The 15405-nt window shown below is 36.2% G+C and overlaps 1 protein-coding gene across 10 annotated transcripts in view; it reads left to right on the top strand.

The window, feature by feature from the left end:
• Positions 1-617: 617 nt before the first annotated feature.
• Positions 618-15405, top strand: part of Bap170 (Brahma associated protein 170kD) — a 33260-nt gene continuing 18472 nt past the window's right edge. For 5 of the 10 annotated variants that reach the window (XM_053760306.2, XM_053760302.2, XM_053760304.2 and 2 more), the window contains exons 1-16: positions 618-943; positions 1106-1196; positions 1832-1941; positions 2332-2453; positions 4079-4288; positions 4881-5125; positions 5756-5943; positions 6598-6691; positions 7383-7544; positions 8089-8253; positions 8803-8922; positions 9642-9800; positions 11699-11868; positions 12599-12717; positions 13089-13177; positions 14496-14606. In XM_053760306.2, the coding sequence (XP_053616281.1) occupies positions 849-943; positions 1106-1196; positions 1832-1941; positions 2332-2453; positions 4079-4288; positions 4881-5125; positions 5756-5943; positions 6598-6691; positions 7383-7544; positions 8089-8253; positions 8803-8922; positions 9642-9800; positions 11699-11868; positions 12599-12717; positions 13089-13177; positions 14496-14606 (2250 nt within the window). In that variant the 5' untranslated portion in view covers positions 618-848. The remainder of the gene's footprint in view (positions 944-1105; positions 1197-1831; positions 1942-2331; positions 2454-4078; positions 4289-4880; positions 5126-5755; positions 5944-6597; positions 6692-7382; positions 7545-8088; positions 8254-8802; positions 8923-9641; positions 9801-11698; positions 11869-12598; positions 12718-13088; positions 13178-14495; positions 14607-15405) is intronic. The other 5 variants (XM_053760303.2, XM_053760305.2, XM_053760299.2 and 2 more) reach the window with 4 other exon arrangements.

The raw sequence follows: 15405 nt of genomic DNA, 5'->3' as shown, positions 1-15405 counted from the left end.
GTCACCACTTGTTGCGGGAGCTAGGTGATTATGCTCGACCGCCACAAAGGGAAGATCTTCCCGCCAGGCTAGGTGTTGCGCCTGGGGAACCGCACGGCTCCGACGGTGTCATGTCGGAGGTTGTATTTATGCTTCCAATCGAAAACGCACTGTCTGCGCGGTCTAGGCTTGTTAGCTGTCCATAGTGAGTCGACCGTTGTGCCATCTGTCCGTAGTGTCCTGGATCACTTGTGTGGCTTGTTATTAGTTGCGTTTGGTCGGCTTTTTACATCTGCGCCGTTGTGCATGTGGGCGTGGTAGATGTCGCCACAATCTAATTACAAAATTGCATTGAATAATAAATTTCCACTAATGTAAGTGTTAGGACTTAGGACTTAAAGTTCTGAATTTCCTTAATAAGGAATATTACGGAGAACAATTTTCATCCTGTCGAATTATTTGGTATCGGTCAGCTTTTAACCTAATAATTTATATAACCAAATAATAATAATCAATTTATTTAACGTTACTTTTAATAATAACGTTATCTTTATTTGATAGTGGTAACGTTACCAACCAGGCCCTGTAAAAAATATTTTTCTTAAATGGCAACAAACATTCGCGTCCACCGGCAGCGCGTTGTGTTGTCACTGTCAAATGCAATGCAAGCAATAAGCAAAGTGGATACAAAATTCTGAAATTCTTATTTTGTATAAGTATCAATGAATTTTCGTATTTTTTTTGTGTTATTCGTGAATTATTCGTTCTACAAATCTGTTTATCCTTCCATGGAATGGTAACAGTGAGGAAGAAAACCTGCAAAGCCGTTCTATAACGTTGTGGGTTATTTTGTGTTTTTAGCATCAAAAATGGCTAAATCAGAAATAAATACGAAGTCTCGCCACTACATTCGAGACAAGGAAGCGTTTTTAAAGGAATTGAAGCAATTCAATGAGTCCAAGAAGTGAGTATATCGACAGAATAAACATATTTTAAAACTTGCATTTTTATCTTAGATTCCTATATTTCCTTGGTCTCAAGTCATAATAATAACAATAAATAAGTGCTTGACTCTTAAGTTGTTTATTTTGTACATTAAAAATGATGGAATCTTTTTAATTTACAGCATACCTTGGAAGCCACCTATAGTAAATGGTGTAGAAATTGATTTATATCATTTCTATTCACTGGTCCAACAACGAGGAGGACTTAGCAAGGTATTGTGTTTACGTTTCTTAAGTTACATTATCTGTCATGATTAAATGCAAGAAATAAAAAGTTATTTGATAGGCCAAGAGATTTTTAATCAGAATAATACCCACTAGTGGGGCTCACGGGTTCAGCTCACATATTAATTTAATTGTATGGCACAAATGTATATATATAAAAAATTAAAGAAAAAAATAATAATTTGGATTTTAGATCCTGTATACTGTTCCTTTGAATTTGGCTTTCGGGCAAAAGCCCCTATGTTCTTTTTCTAATGATTATTTTGAACACAACATTTACATAATGATTACTAAAACAAAAGCACCAGTTCTTGGGTTGAGACATTTCGCCTCTAACCAGCTGGAGTGAAACTAAAACAGATCAATTCTTGTTCATTCTCAACTGAAAAAGTTTTTGGTTGCACTAAAGGGTATATTTTATCAGTTATATTAACAAAACACTTCAGGTTGTCTTTAAATACCTAATCATATGTTTTCTTAAAGTGCTGTACATTTACTGATCGCAGAAAAACAGTAAAAGAAACTTTACATACATTAATCTTTTTTTTTATTGTTTAATTAATAATAGATAATTTGTTCACTGGTACTTGACATAGCTTGTACTCAACAGTAGATTCTTGCAGGTCAATCAAAATGACACTTGGGAAACATTTTTGAGGCCACTGCGGCTGCCACATCCCTGCGTGAATGGGTCTACGTTGCTGAGAAGGATATATTCAATGCATTTGGAGAAGTAATGCTTTTACATATTTAAATTTCAAATAATACTTAGTTATGATGCACTGGAATGTACATCTATACATGCAAATTATGTATTAGAGATCCTTAACATCTGTCTTGAGTAGAGCTACTAAAATCAACAATCTATTCCTTTTAACTCTCTCTAGTCTTCATTCTGACTTAATAAAAAGTTTTTACAATGGTTGAGTTTATTTTTATAATTTTATTAAAAAAGTTGACTTTCCAACCAATTTTGAGTCTTCAATACAATACAATGATCCAGCTGCATTGTTAGTTTTTGAATTATCAGAATGATCTTAAATATATCTATTTAATTTAGATTATAGGTACATATTTTTTACAATTGTATGACCTTGTCACCTACACTATTTTCCATGTTTAGATATGAGCGAGCAAAAGGACCACCAGGACGGGATGACGACAACGACCTCGACGAGGACCCCCGCCGGACCCGCGGGGGCGGAATGCCGCGAATATCTTTCGGTGGTGGTATTTACATTTCAGGTAATTGATAATAGCGAGAAACATAGTGAGCGAATCTGTATTTACAAGGTAATTAGGTTCATTTTTACTATTTAAAATTTTTAAATCAATATTTAAAATTACTTTTTACGATTTGGTATACAGATTCACGTCCTCAATGTGCTTTTTCTGTGATTTTTTTCTTTCTTTCATTTCTGCACTTATCTTTCTCATCTGAGCGTTTTTCCTGTTGCCTAAAAGTCACTTTTTCTCCTTCACTTCGCACGGTCGGCATCCCTAGATGTCACACCATAGACACATAATATCCTCGACGACATCGAGCGAGCACTTGTTCTTTTGCCAGGGCATTAATCTCTTCATTGAATAATCACTTATTATATTTAGATATGCTAAAACAACAGTAATTATTGTCTCTTTGACTGGTCTATGGAAGACGAGTAACCCAAATACATATCAATAAAACATATACAATAATGACTTTCGACCTTAGGGTTTTTTGTCCCTCCAGACCCGTGGTTCAACTGTTATGTCCTACAGGTACCAAATTTTACTTTTCAACTGCCACAATACTTTATTTTGGCAATTTATGGCATGATACCACTGAGGGGCTATTGTCCAAAGGGTATTTAACAATTACCATTATTTCCCTGATCGCTTGTGGTCATTCCTACTTTTAATAATTTGTAATTGGCACCCCCATTTTAAACAGAAATAATACATCTTCTCTATTAAACTTAATGCTCACTATAATATGCTTACTAATGCTATTTGCAGTCTTCTAAAAGAGGATGCAAAATTTCACTATGTTTCTCCATGTCTACACTGTTATTGATTACCTAGTAATAGTATATATTTTATAAAAATAAATAAATAAATATATTAGGACAAATCACACAGATTGAGCTAGCCCCAAAGTAAGTTCTATTCTTGTGTTATGGGATACAAACTCAACGATACTATATTTTATACATATATATAATCAGAAAAAGATCATTTCCCATCATGACCCGACCGGGTCCTCTCGGTTCAGAGGCAAGCACTTTACCACTTCGCTACCGCGGTCGTCATTCGTCATTTATGTATAGACATATCAGCCCTGTGTGGAACTGTTTAGGGTATTTTATACGATATTTTATAATAAATTAGGGCAATGTTCTTTACATTTCCCTACAATTTTGATATATTTTTCAATGATGTTGTAAAACGAAAAAAATTAAATGAGCAATTAACAAAGTCTAATTTTCATTATGATACTAGTGGCGCGGAAATAGATTGGTGTCATTAATTTCATTAAAAAAATTTTACGTCGTCGTGTAGTCAAACAGTGAAATTTTTAGACGTGATATTTTTCATGTACTACTTTCATATTACTGATATCATTTGATGACCGCTCTGTAGCCTCCAACATGCCGGACTTCTGTAATGGTCATGAGTTCGATCCAAGGTGTCAAGATGGAAAATGATCTTGGATGATTATCTATGATATAAAATATAGTATCGTTGTGTTTGTATCCCATAAAAGAAGTCGCAAATTTGCTTTAACTCTAACTTAATCTATGTTCAATATTTTATACAGTAATGAAGTATCCACCAGGACTGATTTGTCTGTCCCTAAATACTCAAAACTAACTTGTTACCTATTACAGCTACAGGTGAGACCCTCCGCACTGGCACTCGTATAGCTGGGCCTTCGGAAAGGCTGGCCCTTTCGCTGCTGTCCCCGATGCCTAACGAACAAGACTTTGCAGTCAATGTGTGTACAGTGCTAGCCGCTGACCATTCCAATAGACTGCCATTGGCTACTACACCACATATACTGGACTTTTTGCTGGCGCACGCTGGTGTTTACAATCATGGTGAGTGCTGTACATAAACCAGTATTTGTTTTTACATGTTTTTATTTAGTTTTATCTTTTCACTTTCAGTTAATGAAATAAACGAATTTTTATTTTATTTTATTTTATCTTTTTTGTCACGCCTCAAATGCAACAAGACCTCTCTGATGACAATACAATGTGAAATTATAATTTCCTAACTAATATTATAAATACAACTATTTTTAAACATAATAATATATCAAAAGACAGGTATTAATACCTGTCGCACGTACGCGCACATACCTTTTTTATTTACCAGATCACGGACATTTGTAACAAGGTCCGAAACGACGTATAATATGTAATTATAAACACAGACAAAAGCTATATATTAGCTTTATTATTCATTATAATTAAAAAATACTGTTTATTCATTGGTAGACTGACAATGTGATTTGAAAATCGTATCCTAATATCCTAAAGAGATTAACATCTCAAGTTAGTCTCAACAGTCACCTCAATCCATTGCTCCGTTTTGACCACGTGAACGAAAAACAAACAAACAAACTTTCACTTTAACAAGTCATGGTTATCACAGCCTGTATCAAAAGATTTTCATATTACTTTGCAGCGAGTCTTCGCGACACAATCGGGCGTTCGTACTACGAAGCGCGGGGTCGTTACCCTGACGAGTTTTGGAAATTAAGGGCTGGGGGTGGGGGCGCCAGGGAGTTAGCAGACGAGACCAAATTCATGCAGTTAGGGGTGGAGCAACCGGAGTTGATGGTACAAGCTTTGGCGGCTCATAATGCCTTGACCGACTGTCTGATGCAGGGAAGTGAGGATGATGACGTCATTGAGAAGATTTTGGAGGAGGTAATTATAATTATGTTTTGGTGTGGAACAATCAGAATTTATGGTACAGGCTATCTCTCTCTAGCCTGTGTAAAAAATAAACCCTACAACTGAGGTGCACTCGCTCGTAACGCTCCATATGACGCATTGGGAGCTAAAGCACGGGCTGAAACTTTGGAAAATAAATTGATTAATACAGTTTTTTTTTTCAATTTGCGACAACCCTGACTGCTTTGTCAACGCTAGTGGCTGTTTCGCTTTTAGCATTTCCATATTATGAATCTCATTAAACTATGAAATGAAAACTCTGGTGCCATCTGAATAGGCTAAGGTTAGGCCTTGTCGCTTGAAACCCTGAATGTGGATATATTCACTTTTTGATTTGTTATTACATATGTTCAAATGGGTGAATTTATATGTGATGTAGCGGCCCGTCCTGGCTTCCCTCGAGTAAAACCATAGTAAATTTTGGACCTCTCAGGAACTACACTAGCTATTGATGAAAACCGTAACATATCCGGTAGTATTTGAGTTTATCGCGTTCATACGGACAGACAGACAGATAGACGCGGCAGAGGACTTTGTTTTCTAATATGTAACCATGTAAGGATAGACACCATATGATTTAAATAAATGACTATTTTATTCTAGCATCCAGACGTCTTAGAAGACTGGGTGACTGAACCATCAGACGAATCACAGCTGTTCGCGCCAGAGTTGCCGGGCGGTGCTGCGTGTGTGTATACGCAACGGGTGCTGCAAGTTGCGTCCATTGTGCGTTCTTTATCCTTCCACGAGGAAAACGTGCAGTATCTGGCCAAGAACACCACGCTTATAAGGTAGTTTGTTTGTTATATCTTTATTATATAACGAACACATGTTAAAAGTACATATATGATAAGTAGGTAAATATACAATGGCTGACTTATTCGGGGTTTTGTCCACATCGCAGTCCATACCAGCAATCTAATAGGAGTTGAAGAGGCAGCAAGGTTATGTGTTATATCGAAGGTTGTAATTATGCAACCATTTTGAAAACTTCAATTGCGCGTTCTATACTTGTCAGCTCGGTTTTGACTTGACCATAGTACCATCTTCCCGCAAACTAATGTGCGGCATTGCGTTTAGTCGATTTATTACAAATCACAAAGTTGTTACAAAGGCAGTTGCTTGTGTTGTAGATACCCTCATATTTGCCGTGCCCTTGGCAAATATGAGAGCAGCTGGTTGCCATTTTACCTGCAAATTAAACTTTACAATTCACTGTTTTTGATATAATCCACATATAGTACAGAAGTCACAGAAAAATTCTGTTATTTCGTAATAACATTTATCTATGAGGAGATTTTTAAGACCTTTAACAAATAGTAAAAAAAGTCAAAGCCAATTGTGTCTTGTCCTTTTCTAGGATATTTTGTCACAGTACCCCATAACACTACCAACCTTACTAAGTTATCGAATTTTTATTGAAATGTAGTCGTTATTGTTTTCAGATTCCTGTTGCTATGCGCCAACTGTTGGGTGGGGTCCCTCCGCCAGTCCGGACTCGACACACTTGGGAATATCTCTACGGAACTGGTTATTAAGGTATATATGGTTTATTTTAACACGAAAAACCACTGATATTTTATTTGATAAACAAGAAAAGCAACTGAATGTCACTGGGTTTATTGCAATGCAAAAATAAATATGTTGTCCAATCGTTTTGAGGTTAGTATAGTCAACTATTGACGACTAAAGAAAGACTAAATAACAAAAATACTAAAGACAATTTAGGGTGGCGCTACAAGCGACAATTAAAAGAATAAATAATGGGGTTTCGTTCATTTTAATACTAACATATTCTATATCCCTGCTTTTTACCTATTTATTGGGAACTTTGGGAATTATCCAGATTTCATCCATATCCACACTGATATTAAAAATGCGAAAATATGTATATATCACGATTTCACAGCAAAACCGCTAGCTCGTTTTTGATAAAAATTTATAAAGACCCGAAGTAAAACACAAGCTACTTTGTTTTAAAAAAAAATATTGTGCATAAATGAGGGTTGAAAGTTTGTATGAAAAACACCGAGTATTTCTGTCGCGAGCGGAGCTAGTTTCCTTATATATCTAACTTTAATGTTAAGAACTTAATTTTTAATATTTTACATTTCATTTATAGAGATCGGTAATATACAACGTTGGTATATTACCACATATATAGTAATGCTCCAGTATTAAAAATGAAACATTTTATTAAAAAAATAATCCATAACATCTATTGGTGCAGGATCCAGCAACATGTCTGATCTCACGTCACGTGGTGTCCACCATCCAATCAGCGTTAGTATCTCTAGACCGAGCGAGAGTATTAGCCGCTTTGGAACTACTGAACAAACTGGCGCAGAACGAGAACAACGAAGAACCGTTGTTGAAGGCTGCAGAGGCTAAGGTATTGTCAACAATGTACATACATATTTAATATTATTAAATTGATGAGATAGCAACAATTTATTTTTTTATATGAAAAATAGTGTGTTTTCAAGGTTTTAATGTTATGAGATTTTTTCTTTCAAATGTTTCCTTCGGTCGCCTAGGAAAAGTGAATTAACTTTTCCATTTTTACAATTTGCGCGGGAACAGAAGCAGCTCTCATTTTATGTTGATTTAGAGAGATAACACTTAGGGTCTGTTTCCACTACTTTCTGATAACATTTCATATTGTAATCTAACAGGTACTAGCTGCTTTTTAAATCCAAACTACGCGATTCCCGTAAGATTCGGTCAAAATGTCTTATAGTCAATTTATTAGGGATAAACACTATTTATATGGCACTCTTTCGACATTTCTTCTTAGCAGTGGTAGTTCCGAAATGCCAGTAGTTTGTGTAAATATTATTCAATTCAGAACGCGACTTGAAAAAGTGCCAGTGAAAGGTTAATCTCTGAATAAATGATTCAGCTGGTATCGATGAAAACTCTGTTTCGTGCCCAAGGTGTACGCGGACGTGTGCTCACTGCTGACGCTGCGGGACATAATGGTGCTGGTGTGCACGCTGGAGTGCGTGTACGCGCTGACGTCGCTGGGCGGCGCGGCCAGCGAGGCCGTGGCGCGCGTGCCCGGCCTCGTCTCCACGCTGCTGGCGCTCGTCACTGTCGAGGTCACTCTATATTCTATTTCTTATCGGGAAGCCAGTTGTAAAATTCAACTGAAATGTATAACTGTTTGTTTTTCAAATAATAAAAATAAAAATAAATAAATTACATGTAATGACCACGACCCTCAAACATGAAGAGAAATACGAGTATGAAGAATATGAACGATATTATAAATGCGAAAGTAAATTTGTTTGTTACCTCTTCATGATGATTGATTTAGATAAAGATTACGGTAGAGGAGACTACAGAGGGACAGGCCACTGTTCACTCCGGAAAAAGTACAATTCACGCGGGCGAACCAGCGAGTAAAAGCTGATTAGTTATAAAAAACACTCTTTGAATATATATATATATATTAGGACAAATCACACAGATTGAGCTAGCCCCAAAGTAAGTTCGAGACTTGTGTTATGGGATACTAACTCAACGATACTATATTTTATAACAAATACATATATAGATAAACATCGTACTCGGGACCTCTAGGTTTAGTGGCAAGAACTTTACCACTGCGCCACCGAGGTCGTCAAATTGTAATGAATAAATTTCAGGCTCAAAGCTACGGCCCTCGCGCGTGTATTCTCATGAGGGTCGTGGAAACTGTGAGCGGGCCTAGCGCACTGGCGGCGGCTGAGCAGGAGGCGCAAGAGAGACAACAACAACAACAGCAGGTGAGTCTAATTCATCATCGATACATCGATTCATCATTCATCGATACATCGATGTACACAAAAACATCGAGCATAAAAAAAAATAGGTTTTTTTATTACTCAATTATATAGTTAAATTTCATTTAAATTACTTGATGTTGCCCGGGGCTTTGCTCCCGTAGAAATTTTGAGACAAAATATAGCCTATGGCAATCTTGGATAATGTACCTTTCTAATGGTGAAAGAATTTTAGAAATCGGTAGTTTCGGAGATTACCCGCCTCAAACATACAAACTTACAAACGCTTACCTCTTTATAAATAGTATAGATTGAAAGCATAAGTCTTTAGACAGCAGGTCAGATCACAGGTCAGGTGCCTTATGTTAAAAGTAATATTTCTAATAGACGGCAGGCAAAACAATGATGTTTTGTTAATTTTTTTAAATATTTTTTTATATTTAATTTTTGTTATGTAACTTATTGTTGTTTACATTCGTATCTCCATGTTGTCACGATAGCGCCGCAGTACAACGTTCATCCAAACATAATGTCAAACTTAAGCTCAAATAGTATAAAAAAAGTGTTTCGTGTCTATTTTATTTCTCTTATTATTTATGCTAGTAATTTGTAGCTTTAGTAAATATTATTTGATTTAGAATATGACGTTATAAAGTGCCCGTGAAGGTATAATTTCTGAATGGTTTATTTACTGAATTTATATTTATCAATCTGTTTGACAGCAATCCCAACCGGCCCTCGCGCCGAAGCCCGCAGCGGAGCAACAACAACAGCTACAACAAATACAACAGCAGCAACAATCACAACAAGCGGTGTCCGCCGCTCCCAACACCCCCATGTCCAACATACAACAGTCGCATTTACAGCAGAAGACCGTACAAGTTAGTATTTTTAACCCCCTATGCAAAACGATCTGTGTATCTGTCTGTTCATCGTAGCTCCTAAACGGATGAACCGAAAATTTTATCCCGAGTGTTCTTAGTCATGTCTCATGAAAATCGGTTCAGCCGTTCAAAAGTTGTAGCGTAAATGAATATTGAAGTCGGGTTTTTTTTTAATTTGTCTTACAATTAAACTTGTTATGTTTATTATCATCACTACATAGTGTAAAACAAAGTCTTTTCTCGCTGATCATAAAAACTACGCAACGGATTTTGATGTGGGTTTTTAAAATAGATACAGTGATTCCAGAGGAAGGTTTATATTTAGGTAACATAATAATATTACACCTGTGCGAAGCCGGCTCGGGTCGCTAGTATAGTATAAAAATAGCGAGTTCCCTCGGGTAAAAAAATAATTAATTATGCACCTAAACCTTCCTCAAATATAACATACTTTATTGGTGAAACCCGCATGAAAATCCGTACAGTTGTTTTTGGGTTTATTTAACGACAGATGCGACAGAAGACTTCGTTTTATTATATCTAAGGAATGGACAAGGACAAAGTGGCTCTCCGCGTCTGTCTGTTTCTAAACTTTCTTCTTTTAGAGCACGCAACAAATTTTGATGCTGTTGCTATTGTTATTTAGACAATTTTTCCCCGAAGGTTTGTTGAATTCGTGCGAAGCTGGGTAGCTAGTTTACAATACTTAGGGCACGTTTCACCGCTTGCTGTTAAAAAATGGTAAAATAAAAACGGAAACCACACGCTTCAATTATTTTTTACCAACTCGTCTTTTTGTCCATTGTATATTAGATCAGACTAGTTAATTAAATTAATACAACATTTTGAAGAATGTTTAATCGTCACCACTAGATGGAGCTGTATAATGTTAGAATTCGCTACGATTTCGGTGTCACCGGTGATTCAATATTAAAATGAGACGTAGATTTGATTTACCCATTTTTCTGATAGGCATTATATTGTATTTAATGTCTGTCAGCAGTATAGGTTCTTTAAATTTCGGTCACATCGTCAACTTGAGTTTATCGAGCGTTTTGTCTCAGTCAGTCAGTCATATCCATCAAATAGAGTATGCAGATTTTTCTTTAATTAATCTAAGGTCATAGAAAGATTCTTTTATTTTTACAAGTAATATTAATACTACCAGTACTTTACTAGCTTTTGCCTACGGCTTCGCCCGAGTTATTTTCAGACCTATTCTACGTTCTCCGTACCCAAAATACATTTACTTAAAATCGAAATTTTAAGATTTGATGTGTAGATAAAGCTTCGAAAGGTAACAAACAAATTATCTTTCGTATTCATAATATTAGTTAGGATATTGTATTTACTAGAAAAATAGAAACTTCACTTTTCGTACCCCTAGATGGCGCTGTACATTATTAAAACGCGCCAAGATTTTATCGTCACTTCTGTTATAATAAAATATGTTCGGACGTGGAATTGATAGATATATTTTTGTTGATAGCTATGGATGTTTTATTGTTGTCAACAATTATTCATTTTATTATTCAACTTTCGGTCACATTGTGAACTTGACTTTACCGAACGTTCCGTCTCAGCAAATCGTGCATAGAAATCATAGGTATAAATAATTCCTAGAATCATGAAATTTAGCTAGAGGTAAGGGCGAATACTAATAAAAAAAACTGTAAAAGCATACACGTACTTAGATGACAAAAAACTATGTGACTAAACTGTAAAAAATAATGTAACATTGAAGAAACCTGCACTTTCGTTGATAATTAATTATTTAGTGCGTGAAATGGAAACCAACCACTCCATTCCTATTGCCAAGGAAGTCGTATGTATCACTCCACTTTATGATCAATCAATGACAAATCACAAAGTTCAGTTCAAAATGGCGTTCGCAGGAAAACGAGCATTTCGCGCAAGCGTGGCTGCGTTCGTCATACGAGCCGCTGCCCGCCAGCGACAACAGCGCCTGCGACGCGGCTGAGCTGTACCGCCAGTACCTGCAGTGCTGTACGAAGATGGGGAGGAAGGGGGTCATTGCGCCACAGCACTTCCCCAGACTCGTCAGGTATATTTGTTACTAGTTGCGCCCCGGGGCTTCGTCCCCGTGGGAATTTCGCGATAAAAAGTACGCTATGTGTTATTCCAGGTTGTTTTCTACCAGTTTCTACAAAATTTCATGATAACCGGTCCAGTAGATAATGCGTGATGAGGTAACAAACAAACATACTTTCGCATTTATAATATTAAAAATTTCATATTAAAAAACTTATTATTTCATATAAAAAATATAAATATAAAAAAAATATAGAAAAATATATATATTGGTCAAAGTCTCTTATTTTCAAAAAAGATTTATATTTTAAAGGAGCGGTGGATTTTGGGGCGGTGGTGGTGTAGCTTAAGACTCCTGTGAATCGAAAGAGCCCAGGTTCGAATCCTACTCGTGCCGCATGAGTTTGTATACTAATCTGATTCATGTATAGTAGTTTTCATCGACCACCACTTGCTACCGGTGAAGGAAAACATCGTGAGGAAACCAGCACACTGGTTTATTATTAACTTGTGTGTGGCATTCTACACAATGGCAGAAGTCAATGGGAAAACACCCCATTAATAGTGCCGTAATATTCGTAAATTCTGAAATATATATGCCATAAATTGTGAAATAATAGGTCTCAAAGTAGTCTTTATCTGGAACAATATCAGCACTGGCCTGTACTAGTACAACTGAGTATATTAACCGTTAAACTAGTTAGACCATAGAAAAAAATGCACATAGAAATATTTTTTTCTAGAACGGTGTTCGGCGGGACAGTGGGACCAAACACAGTGACAATCGCTTCGGGAGAGACACAGCAGGTCTACATCGGTATCCGGTCTAGGAATCCGCCGAACAGAACTAACCCACCAGCAGGTAATTTTGTTTTACAAGCATATCTTTAATTTGCATTTAAATCATAGATTTAGAAAAAATCTGTCATGAGGTAAATTAGAAGCAGTGGTGGTCCAATGGTTAAGACGTACGCCTGTGATCCGAATGTCCCAGGTTCGAATGCGCTATCCACTTTGTATAACGATTTGACTCATATATATATAGTGAAGAAACATGTAACATGTATGTAATATATGTATGTATGTAACATGTGAGGGAACTTGCAGTCTAGTTGATTGCAGTCTGTGAGAATATAAAACTCGCTGCGCATGATCTCACGACAGTAAGAGCTTGTGTCAAAAATGACGTTTTTGTAAGAAATCATTTGTCATAGGAGAAACTCATTTTCGTAGGTCCTTCGTCGCCGATACTGAAAGCGCAACTGACAAATAAACCGGGTGCAGCCGAAGTGAAACCTGCAGTCACGCAGGCGCAGGCGCAGGTATAAATTTTATTTATTCTTCTTCTTCTTGACCTTATCCCACTCATGTGGGGACGGCACAGTATGTAAGTTCCTTCCATTTCGTTTTCTTATTTGCCATATCCATTGATACTCCTTTCCTGTTCATACTATCCTTGACCATTCCATCCATTTCGTCTTAGGTCTGCCTCTATTCCTGGAACTCTTTACTTCCATTTTTAATGCCCTTTGAGTGACGTGATTTTCATCTTAAAATATGCCCGAACCAGCCTAACCTATATATAACTATGTAATTTCTCATTAACTGGTGCTACTTTCATACTTCCTCTTACATACTCATTCCTTATTTTATCTAATCTAGTTACCCCGCACATCCATCTCAGCATTCGCATCTCTGTCGCATGAAGTTTCCTTTCGTCCGTCACTTTCGTCGCCCAACATTGAGATTCATACATTATGACAGGTCTGATAACTGCCTTATACATTTTTCCTTTCAATTGAAGGGGAATATTAGGGTCACACGTTACACCTGTCACTTGTCTCCATTTTGCCCATCCTTTTTATTTATTATCACAGGTTATTTATTTTATTGTACAAAATACAAGATAAAAGGACAATGGGTGGGCTTAATGCTGCAAGCATCAAAATAAATTGTGAGTAAACCTGCACACTGGTTGACAGTTCTAGTCAAAAAGCACTTATATAAGTGCTTTTTGATTTTTATTAAACTTTGAATAGAAAAAGATAAATCTTGTACTAATTAATAAAATTGATAAATTATTGTATTTCGTACTCACTTAAATAGCCAATTTTCTTTCTTTGTCTGTCGCTGTCGCAGGCGCTAGATTAATGTGACGTTTAATTATAGTATTTGATAGTGAAAATGATAAATGGATATAGAGTATTTATTGAAACATCTATTTTACAATTCTCACAAAAATCAAGACTAGTTACGTTTCCTTCCGAACACACACGAAAGGAAACTTCGGAAGGTCTGCGATATTTAATTTTTTTAATTTACTTTATGTATTTTATTTGGTGGCCAGTCAAATAGGCAATTTTCTGACCTTAACACTAATAATAGAAAAATCCTAGTTTAATATAACATTAGGTTATGTCAAAAGTGAGTGCATTTGTTTTTCGCCGACAAACTGGTTTACAGTTTGGCGATTGTTTGTTTTCTTTTTTTTAACATGTTCAAGTAGAACCAACTATAGGTTCAACTATAGGGTACAAGAAGCCAATTATAGGTTCCCGCTGGTAATTACAGAAATACTTAGATAAAACCGAATTTAGAGAATACACATAATCAAGATATAATCCCCCCCCCCTGGCGCAGCCGCCGCAGCCGCCGCAGCCGCCGCTGGCCGCGGAGCCGGCGTCGGCGCCCAGCACGACGCTCATCAAGCACCTGCTCGCGCACAAAGTAAGCCCGCCGACGACAGCGCAAGTAAGTCACACTAACACTACTAACTGGGCTAATGTCGTGTACCAACATTGCAGAGTAGCTTTGTTATTCAGACCGGGCCAACCCAATTAATACACGGGCTACACCATTATTTTTATCAATTTGTTTTAATTTATCTCATGTCAATGTCTTTTAATTAGGGAAAAGTAAAAAAATATATTACACGAGATTATGCTATACTAGATAAATGATTTTATTTATTAGTAATTTTTCTTGTTCATTCTTATTCATCCGTGCATCCATCTAATAATGAATTTATTAGAAATGTTGTAGTTTTTCTATTGGGCACAGTTGACACAATTTACTAAAAAGAAATCCAAAATCTATGTCTTATGACATTGATTTTAGTGGCAACAGTAGCTATATCCCAACCTGTAAAACTAATATCCAACCATCTTTTTCATTCAAATCATCATTAATTCAAATGTCGAAAATTTACAATTTTCCCACTAGTCAAATCAAATAATTTTCCTAAATAGAAGTTCCTTTGACATTATCTCTAAATTTTTTTCATGATATTTCATTGTTGAAGAATTGCACATTTTGGTTGACGACTGTAATTAGTGTTTGTAATTAGTAATAGTAAATTGCTCCACGATAATTTTTATTATTCCAGCAATATTTTCTTTCTGTTTAAATATTCGAATTATAAAAGTTATCGAGGACGTAGATTTTTGAATATCTTTCCTTTTTTTTCATTTAAAAGGGGTAAAAGCGCAATATATTTTCACTGTTTATATATGGTTATAATTTTGGGGAACTTTTCTAATGAGGATCTAAG

The sequence above is a fragment of the Plodia interpunctella genome, chromosome 20 (assembly GCF_027563975.2).
Source record: "Plodia interpunctella isolate USDA-ARS_2022_Savannah chromosome 20, ilPloInte3.2, whole genome shotgun sequence".
Classification (NCBI taxonomy): domain Eukaryota; kingdom Metazoa; phylum Arthropoda; class Insecta; order Lepidoptera; family Pyralidae; genus Plodia; species Plodia interpunctella.
The sequence above is the reverse complement of the archived record's forward strand: the minus strand, read 5'-3'. Positions and strand labels throughout refer to the sequence as shown.